Source organism: Leguminivora glycinivorella, chromosome Z (assembly GCF_023078275.1).
Source record: "Leguminivora glycinivorella isolate SPB_JAAS2020 chromosome Z, LegGlyc_1.1, whole genome shotgun sequence".
Classification (NCBI taxonomy): Eukaryota; Metazoa; Arthropoda; class Insecta; order Lepidoptera; family Tortricidae; genus Leguminivora; species Leguminivora glycinivorella.
In genome coordinates, this window is record NC_062998.1 from 47,812,840 (window position 1) to 47,824,013 (window position 11,174).

General features: G+C 43.9%; 1 protein-coding gene across 1 annotated transcript; it reads left to right on the forward strand.

Moving 5' to 3' along the window:
* Nucleotides 1-1,100: 1,100 nt before the first annotated feature.
* LOC125241214 lies at nt 1,101-2,058 on the forward strand. The gene is made up of 2 exons (XM_048149580.1): nt 1,101-1,781; nt 2,022-2,058. The coding sequence occupies exon 1, from the start codon at nt 1,154-1,156 to the stop codon at nt 1,757-1,759; it is 606 nt and encodes a 201-aa protein (XP_048005537.1). The 5' UTR covers nt 1,101-1,153; the 3' UTR covers nt 1,760-1,781; nt 2,022-2,058.
* The last annotated feature ends 9,116 nt before the right edge of the window (nt 2,059-11,174 follow it).

Here is an 11,174-nt window from a genome sequence, read left to right on the forward strand (position 1 = left end):
GCTAGGATCAATCGGCTGCCGTGTCCAGTCAGATGGCCACAAGGTTAGTTCTCTGGGGTGTAGGGGTCTGTAATCGGCGGAGCACGATTCACTGCGTCGGCTGAGGAGCTGACCAGGGTTTTGGCACCGTGCGGATTCACAGACAACGCATCCTGGATTACTATAGCAGACTTGGTAGCCCTAATGCTTCAATGCATTCCAAATGTGTGGCTCCGTGGTGGGTGGGGAGCCAGTTTGCTGAAAATTTTCAATGTTTGTATGGATACTAATGTACCTATAACGACGGGGGAGGGGACGCCGTACCCGTACGGGATGAGGCGAAGGCGCATAGCGCAAAGGTTGCTGCACCAGCGAATAGTGGGGCTGTCTGTGACAGATCCACGAGCGTTGGCAGCGGCAACACGTGGACGTCCGCAAGGACGGGGGCGAAGCGTAGGGGCCACGGCGGAGCTGGCCATCCCAACAGCACCAACCCGTCTCTTCCCTTAGGGTTGAAGAGTGGGGGCGCAAAGCAAGCACCCCTCGGGGAGCCGACTAGCGCTGGTGCTGGGGGGATTGGCCGCGGAGCAACGGCCAACTGCGGGAGGGACGCACCGCTTCCAAATTCTGGTGGGGCGGCTCCGGGCGCCATAGACGACGCTACTGCACCCCAGGGTGCGGATGCGCAGTCGGGTGGAGGAGTAGCCCCAACCAGGAGGCAGAAGAGGCGTGCGAAGGCGCGGGAGAATAGGGACGCGCGAGTGGGGGCCGGACCCTCCACTAGTGGGGCGGGGAGGCAGCCTAACAAGAGGTCACTGGGGGCCAGTGGCGACTCTTCTCTGCTCGCTGGCGACCACAAGCGAACGAGGGTGGGGGGGACGTTTGCTGAGGTAGCGGCGAGCGAGAAGATGGCTATCGTCCCAGTGGCCTTTCCTGGGGAAAAGGTGATGTTGGAGCATAGGTCGGCCATAGTGAGCGTCCTGCTCGTAGCTTTGGACGAGGCGGCCGATCCTATGCCCGACATCACACTAGGTGCTGTCACGGGGGTGCGCTTCACATCACCTGCGGAGGAAGCGACGCAGTGGGATGGCTCCGCTCGGTGATCGGAAGAGGAGAGATCGGCGGGCGGCGCCTGAAAGTCGTGGCTGCTAAAGATCTGCCGAAGCCGGTCAAGATGGCCTGGCGTACGGCGATCGATGGCAGCCAGGACGTGTCGCTGGCTCTGCGGGTGATGCAGAGGCGCAACCCTAAACTCCGCACCGACGAGTGGAAGGTGGTCGACACCGTGATGTCGGAGCTGAACACCAGGCGCATCGTTCTGATGGACCAGGTGTCAGCTGACGTCATCAGGGAGGCCGGCTACGTTCTTCACTCGGGGCTCGACACCAGCCACTTCAAGCTCCTGGAGACGGGGAAGGAGCGTGAGCATGAAGAGGCTGGGGTGGAGCCCGGCGCGGACGGGGGGGAGGGGGACTCGGTGGCCGATGAGGCTGCGGGCGCCGCGGGGGCGGCGACGGGGGAGGCCCCGGAGCGGGACGCGCCGCCTGGCGCTCCTGCGGAGGTGGCTCGGGACCGGTCAGAGGCGGGGGAAGTGGTGCTAGTCGGGGAGAGTTTCGCCGGGCTGCGCTGGACCCGAGAGTCGTCACCGATCCTATCGGTGGCGGGCTCGGAGGACCTGCGCGGTCTGGAGGAACTCTACCTGGAGGGCACCACTTCGCCCATGTCCTGCGACAACACGGTCCAGGAGGCGGCCGCTGATCTCAGCACCGCCAAACACTAACCGCCGTAATGGAGGGGCTAAGGTGTGTACAAATAAACTTACAACACAATAAGGCCGCCACTGCCCTTCTGGCTAGGCAGCTAAAAAGCGACAAGTTCGACATTGCTCTTATTCAAGAACCATATATTTACAAGGGAGAGATAAGAGGCTTAAATGGTACTGGCGGGACGATACTGTATATCTGCCCCGAGAGTAATATGAGGACATGTATTTATGTTAAAACCGGCATTGATGCTATGCTTCTAAATGCTTTCTGTTCCAGGGATCTGACCACGGTCAAGATCCTGAATAAAGGGGGGTAAGGCACTAGTCATCTCATCAGCCTACCTTCCCTACGAGGCGGCGGATCCCATCACCACACAACTGCGGGATCTTGCTGACTACGGCAGCCGGGCGAACACTGACCTGATCATCGGCTGCGATGCGAACGCACACCACGTCATCTGGGGAAGCTCGGATGTCAACAGAAGAGGAGAGAAGGTACTGGAATTCCTGGTAAGCTCTTCACTACAACTCTTAAATAAAGGCAATGAGCCGACATTCGTCAATGCTAGGCGAGGTGAGGTCATTGATATAACGCTAGCGTCCAACAACGCAAGTAATAAAGTTAGTTCATGGCATGTCTCTGGGGAGATTTCTTTATCGGACCATAGATATATATGCTTTAGGTATACCACTAAAATCAAAGTAGAAGTTATACTAAAACGGAATCCCAGGAATACCAACTGGTTATCGTTCAAGGATGACCTTAAGGCGGACCTGGGAAACCCCAATGGTAAGCTAAACTCTATTATTGACATAGAACTTGAAGCTGACAAAATAGGGCAAGCCGTCCATACGGCTTGGACAAATAACTGCCCGGAAAAGAAAATCCTGGCGAAGAAGGTACCCTGGTGGAATCCGGAGATAGCAAAACTCAGGAAAGAAACTAGGGCTGTCTTCAACGATGCCAAAAGAAGTAATGATTTTGAGCTCTACGCGCGAAAACTCACAGAGTATAGCAAGGCAGTGAGGAAAGCGAAAAGGAAAGCGTGGAAAAACCACTGCGATCAAATCGGTTCCATTCCGGAAGGCATGAGACTCACGAAGGCACTAGCCACAACGAAGTCAGTCCCACTCACCTCTATTAGAAGGAGTGATGGTGGAATGACTGAAACGGGGCTAGAGACCCTCAAGGTGATGTGTGCCACACATTTTCCAGGCTCGATAATAAATCAGAGTGTACCAGACGATGAACCAATTAGTGTTACGGAACAGTGCACTCGCACGACCAGGCATAATTGGGACACGTCGAAAAAGGTAGTAGACCACAACAAAATACAATGGGCATTATCGACATTTCAGCCATATAAAGCCCCGGGGCCAGATGGAATCTACCCCATACTACTACGAGAAGGCGCTAACGTACTTATACCCCACTTGAGTAGACTGTACAAAGCGTGTATTGCCTTCGGACATGTACCACGTGCATGGAGGTTAGTAAAGGTAACATACTTGCCCAAACCAGGCAAAGAGGATTACACAGAAGCCAAATCATATAGGCCCATAAGTCTATCATCATTTCTCCTTAAAACTTTGGAGAAACTGGTGGACAGACACATCAGGGATGGTCCGCTCAAGAGACATCCACTACACCGCTTGCAATGTGCATACCAGCCGGGCAAGTCCACGGAGACAGCACTACACCTGGTGACAACTAGAGCGGAGCAGGCCATAGAAAACAAAGAACTATGTCTTGCTGCATTTCTGGATGTCGAAGGTGCCTTTGATCGCACCACATATGGTGCAATCAATAATGCTGCACTCAAACATGGCATAGAACCTACCATCTGCCGCTGGATAGGTAATATGTTGAACAGCCGGCTAATTAAGTCCTCCCTCATGGGGGAAGAATTACTAGCCACAGCAACAAAAGGTTGTCCACAAGGTGGGGTTCTCTCTCCGACTCTATGGAGCCTGGTAGTGAACTCACTTTTGGAAGAACTAAATAAGGGCCCAGTATATACAGTGGGTTATGCAGATGATTTAGTGATACTCATAAACGGGAAATTCCCGGGAACGGTGTCAGAAATCATGAATACAGCACTGAGGCAAGTGGAGAGGTGGTGTAACCACCAACAACTCTCCATCAATCCAGGCAAAACAGTGGTAGTACCGTTTACCAGGAAAAGGGCCCTTACTGGCATGGAGCAACTAAGGCTCTATGGAAGGGTACTTGAACTTTCCAATGAAGTGAAATATCTAGGGGTAACACTAGACAAAGAACTGAACTGGAAAAGACACGTCGAACTGACCACAGCCAAGGCACTTAGAGTGTTTGGAATGTGTAGGTCAGCTTACGGCAAAACATGGGGTTTAAACCCAAAGGTACTAAGGTGGATCTACACCATGATGGTGAGACCTATAATCCTGTACGGAAGCCTGGCCTGGTGGCCAAGGACATTACTGAGCACATGCAAGGATGTCCTCATGAAGGTACAAAGGACAGCATGCATGGCTATAACGGGTGCGTTCAGAACGACGCCAACAGCAGCATTGGAGGTACTATTGGATCTCCCGCCGCTACATCTAGTGATACAGTCTGAGGCACTGAAATCGCTACACCGGCTGGCTTTAACAGGCCTCTGGAGCGATAGCATGCCAAGACTAAACACACAAGCATGGAATACAACAATTCTATGGGAAGGCTGATGAGTATGGGCTGCGACAAAATGCAACCGAAATTCATCTTCCACAAAAACTTCAAAACCAAAGTCCATACTAGAGCCGAATGGAAGGAGGGTCTGGAGACACCCACCCCTGATGACAACACCATCATCTGGTATACAGACGGGTCCAAGATGGCATCTGGTACGGGCGCAGGCATTTATGCAAATGACTACAGTGGTAGTATCAGCATGGGCAATTATGCCACGGTCTTCCAAGCCGAGACATATGCAATAATTGCCTGTGTACATGAGAATATAGTTAGACAAATCCAAGGTAAGACTATCTATATACTCAGCGACAGTCAAGCGGCACTCAAAGCCTTCACATCGCCCAGAGTTACCTCTAGACTGGTATTAAACGGCATCCAAGCTCTTAACAAGCTTGGAAGGCAAAACAAGGTGCAACTGGTATGGATACCGGGGCACGAAGGCTTCATTGGCAATGAAAACGCTGATGAACTTGCCAAGGCCGGATCTGAAGACAACTTCATAGGTCCGGAACCTTATGTGGGCCTTTCACAAGGAACCATCAGAATGGCTATGAAAGACCAAACAAAGGCTAGTCACCAAAAAGAGTGGGATGCCCTGGTTGGTCTGAAGCATTCAAAGCTCTTTATGCAGAGGGTAGACTCTGGATGGAGCAAAAAGCTAGGGAAGCTAGGCAAAAGACAACTCCAAATTATAACGGGGGTGTTCACAGGCCATTACGGGGTCAAAGGAATTTTGGCCAAGATGGGACACGCCGACAACACTGATTGTCGCATGTGTGGCGAAGAGGAAGAGACCGTCAGACATTTAATGTGTGAATGTCACGCCCTCGCCAGACAAAGAATGAAGAACTTTGGAGCAGGCTACCTGGCACCGAAGGACTTCAGAGAGCTACCCATGAGCCTCATCATCCGATACGTGGAGATGGTCGAGAAGCTCCTGAATAGCTGAAGGATCTTAGGATCGTAGGGGGTAATTGCACAAAAGATCCCGATGGGTCGAAGTGTATCCGTAAGGGCCCCCGCAGATTTAAGATAAGATAAGATAAGATGGGGGTCGCAGTTCTAACCTAACCTAAACCTACTTTCTTAGCAACAGTTTTGTGTGGGGGTCGCAGTTCTAACCTAACCTAAACCTACTCTCTTAGCAACAGTTTTGTATGGGGGTCGCAGTTCTAACCTAACCTAAACCTACTTTCTTAGCTCTTAGCAACAGTTTTGTGTGGGGTCGCAGTTCCAACATAACCTAAACCTACTTTCTTAGCAACAGTTTTGTGTGGGGGTCGCAGTTCTAACCTAACCTAAACCTACTCTCTTAGCAACAGTTTTGTATGGGGGTCGCAGTTCTAACCTAAACTAAACCTACTTTCTTAGCAACAGTTTTGTGTGGGGGTCGCAGTTCTAACCTAACCTAAACCTACTTTCTTAGCAACAGTTAAATGTTATATATGGAGAACGGTATGGTATATATAAACTGATATTAAGCTAATATAATCGTTATATTAAGTAATGTTATTTATGGTGGACGGTATACTTAGTGTATGGTATATAAACTGAAATTAGCTAATTTAAACATTATATTAAGAAATGTTATGCACGGTGAACGGTATACGTAGTGTATGGTATATAAACTGAAATTAAGTAACGTAAACGTTATATTAAAAAAAGTTATGTAAAACTAATATTATGGCAATTCAGCGTTATTTATTGCAAAAGTATTGATTTTGGTGTTATATCTAACGTTCATTATTGCTGCTGAACGTTAGTAACATGAAATTATATATATTAACGTTATATCTCGTGGGACGCACCCCATTTTAATATTTATATTAAACAGTTGATGAAAGCATTTAAAGCTATGTTTACCCTTTGCCGTATTTTTGTCAGTCAAGCTACCTATGTTGCATTTCCAAATCCGTTTAATTGCATATTGAGGTACTTACACATAGGTATTCGACATTCTACTTAGTTTGATTAGGAGAAAGCAGAAATAAAAAACATCCTGACTCAGAACTCTCAGAAGTAAAGTGCTAATAAATAAATAATTTATATTCAGAATTGACAGACCAATTTAACATAACAATGAATATCAAAACAATATAAACATTAAAACTAATGTGCCCATAAGACTGGCCGCGTTTCCTCGCTGGGTGGCAATGGCAATACGTTGAACGAGAAACGAGCCAGCTTTATTGCGTTTTCACATTATCCAATCCGGACATTAAAGTCAAAATGCGAAAAGTATGAAAATATTTTTATCGTACTTAGATGTTATTTGTTTGACTCTAAATAACTATGTAATGACTCTAAATAAGTATTTGTTTTGAGGAGCTTTATTAATGTATCATGTCTGTCGTCATTTTCAGCTTCTGCCGAGAGAGAATCACTAGTTGCCTCTCAAAACGTTACTACTTAACCAGTTAGGTACAAAGTTTTATTTTATTCCGCAAATAATATAGGATAGCGCACGTTTTTATCAAATCCATCTATAAACGCTTTTATATTTTTAGCTCTTTTATTGTCAGTCAGGCGGTCTTGTTTGATCTTGCAGTTTGCACTTTGATATTCCATTTTACAACCGGCTTTTAGTTTATATTTTGTTTACTACGGGGCCTGGGGTCTAATTTATAATATGTTTCATGTTCTGCACTAAATTATAAAAGAGTCAAAATGCCAACATCGTAGTGTCCTCCCTTTCAATTACATATAGTCACTAGATACTTTGAAAACATCGCACAATAGATACCTATAGTAGTGCATCGGGAACACCTCGGCAGGGAGCTCATTCCGCAGCCTTATTCTCTTATTTCCGCACTCGTATCGTAATGTACTACCTTTTACCGTATGCAATTGCTACAAACTGCAAATTTACTATTTTAACACTTGTATCGTAGTGTTTTATATATGGCACATATACGAGTAGATAAAGATTTAAAGACGTAACAGGAAAAAACTGATTCATATCATAAGCATTTCTGCACAGCACATTTTCTGTAAGTAAATAAATAAAATAAAGAAATAAAAATAAATAAAATATTATAGGACACTCTTACACAGATTTACTGAATCTCACGGTAAGCTCAAGAAGGCTTGTGTTGCAGATTGCAGATTGTACTCAGATAACGATATATATAATATACACAGGAAACATCCATGACTCAGGAACCAATACCTGTGCTCATCACACAAATTGCCCTTACCGGGATTCGAACCCGGGACCGCGGCGTAGCAAAATTAATATTTTCTACTTACAAAACTTTTTGGAAGCACAGATGTAGCCGCTGCGCGAACCCAAGGTACGAAGTTGGATCCACCTTTGTAGCCGCTGTCCAAAGCAATATGTCATGACTCATGGTACGGCGAGGTCAGCGAGATCGTCGGACGCGTGTTGCCCGTGTTGGACACAGACCCGTGATTTCGCTAACTCTTAACCCTCAAATACGTGGTGATGTATATATGCATCATATATTTGATGTCAAAGCGGACCCCAGGATGATGATATTTGATGGCCTGTGGCTCAATATGTATCTATTTATAACTTAATTATTATTCAGTATTTATTATTATTTAATAAATGATTAAATAAATTAAACAATATTATGATTTACTAAATATTTATTATTTAAGGATAAAAATGAAATGGCGGAAAAGTGTGAAAAACAGGATGATGGCGATTTTTAGTATGTGATTTAGGCAGATTTATTCGGAGTTAGTAATTAGTTTACGTTTAAACATTTTATCATTGGGGGTTTCACAAATAGTGTACCTTTCTAATAGTAGTCAAACTTTACAAATAAAACTTACCAATAATTATATATTAATATAAATAAGTTATGGCCTATTTAACTTGTAACATTGATTTAGTATTAAAATCGGTATTAAATGTTTTTTTTATTATTTTTCCCAGAGTCAGAAAACCGTTGTCTATCACATATGTCTATCACATATCTCGTTAAAAGAAAAATTCATGCATTTAAGGGTTCAATCCTAACTACCTATGTCTGTGGTGCTGGATGCGTCAACATGTGACAATATGTAAACAATATAAAATTGGTACCCGGTTCACGTAGCCCAAACGCGCCGCTGCTCTCGTGTTGCTTAATTCTCTGTTATTTTTTATTGTAGTACACCACATAATCACCACTTTTATTTTACCTGTACTGCAAAGTCGGGGCACTCATGCCAAAGCTATGGAGATTAGATGTATAAATATAATTATAAATAACTCCATAGCCAAAGCATGGCCAAAGCGAAATAATTCCTGTCAATAATGACTTGATAATGACATACCTATCATGTATTATACAAACTCCTTTATAATCTTACATCTAAGAAGTAAATATATTTATTAATTATTTTTATTTTATAATTAGGTATTAACCTGATGTTTGCTATTTTTCATTATAGGTACATTCATTAAATTGCTGATGGTACAGCCATTTCGTAGTTAGGAATAAAAAAAGTTAGTAAGTACCTAGTAAGCAGGTAAGAATCGGTAGGAATAGGTACAACACATTCGGACCTAGCAATTTTCTACGGTAAATAAACAACAACACCGATCAAAATAACAAATAACAGCACTAAACTTTCATAAACCAAAACTTGACCAAAACCAAAGACGATCGAGTTATATAAATGTCTTTGATCAAAACCGATGAACCCATGATGAATCGATCAAAAAGGATTTATTAAAAAGTTAAATGTCAAATTACAGTGTGTCAAGTTTACGTATGATTTTTACGCTTAACTAGATATTTATTTCTATTTTTATACGTTTGCTACATACTATATATTAAAATGGTAACAAATAGGAATCAGCAAAGGAATGACTCGAATTCAAGACCTTTAGGATTTGGCACTTCAGTCCCACGATTTGGAAAAATGACCCTACATCCCAATCTCGACCCCAGCGGACAGTTCAAGCTGCAAGAAGAGGCCTATGACCCCGGCCGCTACCACCCTATTCCCATTCACGAGATATACGTCGTAAACAAGAACAGAGCCAACCCTAAAGATCCATGGCGCTTCAAAGCCGAAATGGAAGATTGGTGCAAAAATCTGGGCTACAGAAACCAGAAAATTTTGCAGTACCGGCGCTGGATACTATCCTTGGGTGGACCAGCGTGGTGCCAACCTCAGGACTTACCCAAATATGAAGCTGCCTGCAAAAACGTAGGTTTCGGTAGAGCCCCGCGTTTTAGACCGAAAAAATGCTTCATCCCCCCTCCCGGCATGTACTTCAAAGCCACTCCCTACAAAGCGCCCTACGGCCCTCATTCTACTTTGCCCTCCTTTGAATATGGAGAGCCCTGCCGATTCCCTGATACTACTCCCAATTGGTGCCTTGCTGCCAATCGATACACTATTGTCGACAAGGAGTGCATAGAGCAGAAATCCAAAAAGCTCATCTCGCGTCGGGGTCCTTACGATCTCTTCACGGGAGCCAGGGACGCCAGTACCATAATTAGCCATTATAACGGACGCAAATGCCCAGCCTCGACGTGGCCTCTCGCTTTGCCGGGAAGTTTCGAGAAGTTTAAGAAGACTAGATTAGGAGTGATGAATAAAACAGGGAGAGATAAATCTTACAAAGGTCGGAACGCTTTGGTGGATATCGCTATGGCACCGCGGAGACCGAGCGACCCAGGCCCATTGGACACAAACATCGATAAGCCTAAAGTGTTTAAAGAGAACAAGCATGGATTTAACAGTTCTTACGATCGCCCGCCTGGATACCAGCGTACTATCGTGTGGCCCGGCGTAGGGCGGTACCGGCCTCACGCGGTCAGTTGCGGCATCATAGGCCAAGGTCACAAACATGTGTTCCTGAGCAAGATACAACGCACCATTGGCTGTTATTTACCGGAGCCTATGAACACTTTCTAATATTAGCATAGGCCTATTCAGCAATACACGGCATGTAATGTACCTACCCACTCGTAGGTCTGTTTATTTACCCACAGCACAGTACCAACTTCTACTTGCTCAAGTTATTTCCAATACAGCATCAAATAAATAAATATTACTTATAAAAAATAAGTTTAGTTTCAGATATCATCAACGTTCAACAATTTCATTTAATATTTCAAAAAACAGTACATTTACTTGTAAGAGAAACGTAAGTACTTATTTTCGATATATATATATATATATATATATATATATATATATATATATATATATACATGAAATAAATATTAAATATTAATTTCCTTAACTTAAAATTTACCTAGTTCGGCCCGTCGGCCATTTTTTTGTTATAAAGTTTTTTCTAAACTTTCCTTAAGTTCTCAAGACTGATTTTTATATATGATGTTATCAAATTAGTCACCGATATTTTAAGGAGCGTTAATTAACATCAAAACAATTAACTTTCACTAGAAATTAATACAAAATTTTCATATGATTTTTTTTGTTTTCATTTCTTTAACAATATATATTTTTTATTTTTTTTTCTAAATAACCATCCTCTATAATGTAATTACATGATGTTTAACACTGTCTCTCATGTCACGTTAATAGTGTCTAGAGAGATTATTTTATTAACAGGGTGTTTTAACGTAGCACATTTGTTTCCTAGTTTTCTCCAAAAAAACATAACAAAACCTATGATGTTTCATACATAAATATACTTCAAGAGGAGTACTATCAGCCGTAAAAATATCCGTGACTAATTTGTTAACACCTTATTATGTGTTAAAAAATACTGTTAGGAATTGA

What these genes read in the sequence shown, in the direction of transcription:
- LOC125241214 (XM_048149580.1), top strand. Translation starts at nt 1,154, where the DNA reads ATGGCCTGGCGTACGGCGATCGATGGCAGCCAGGACGTGTCGCTGGCT.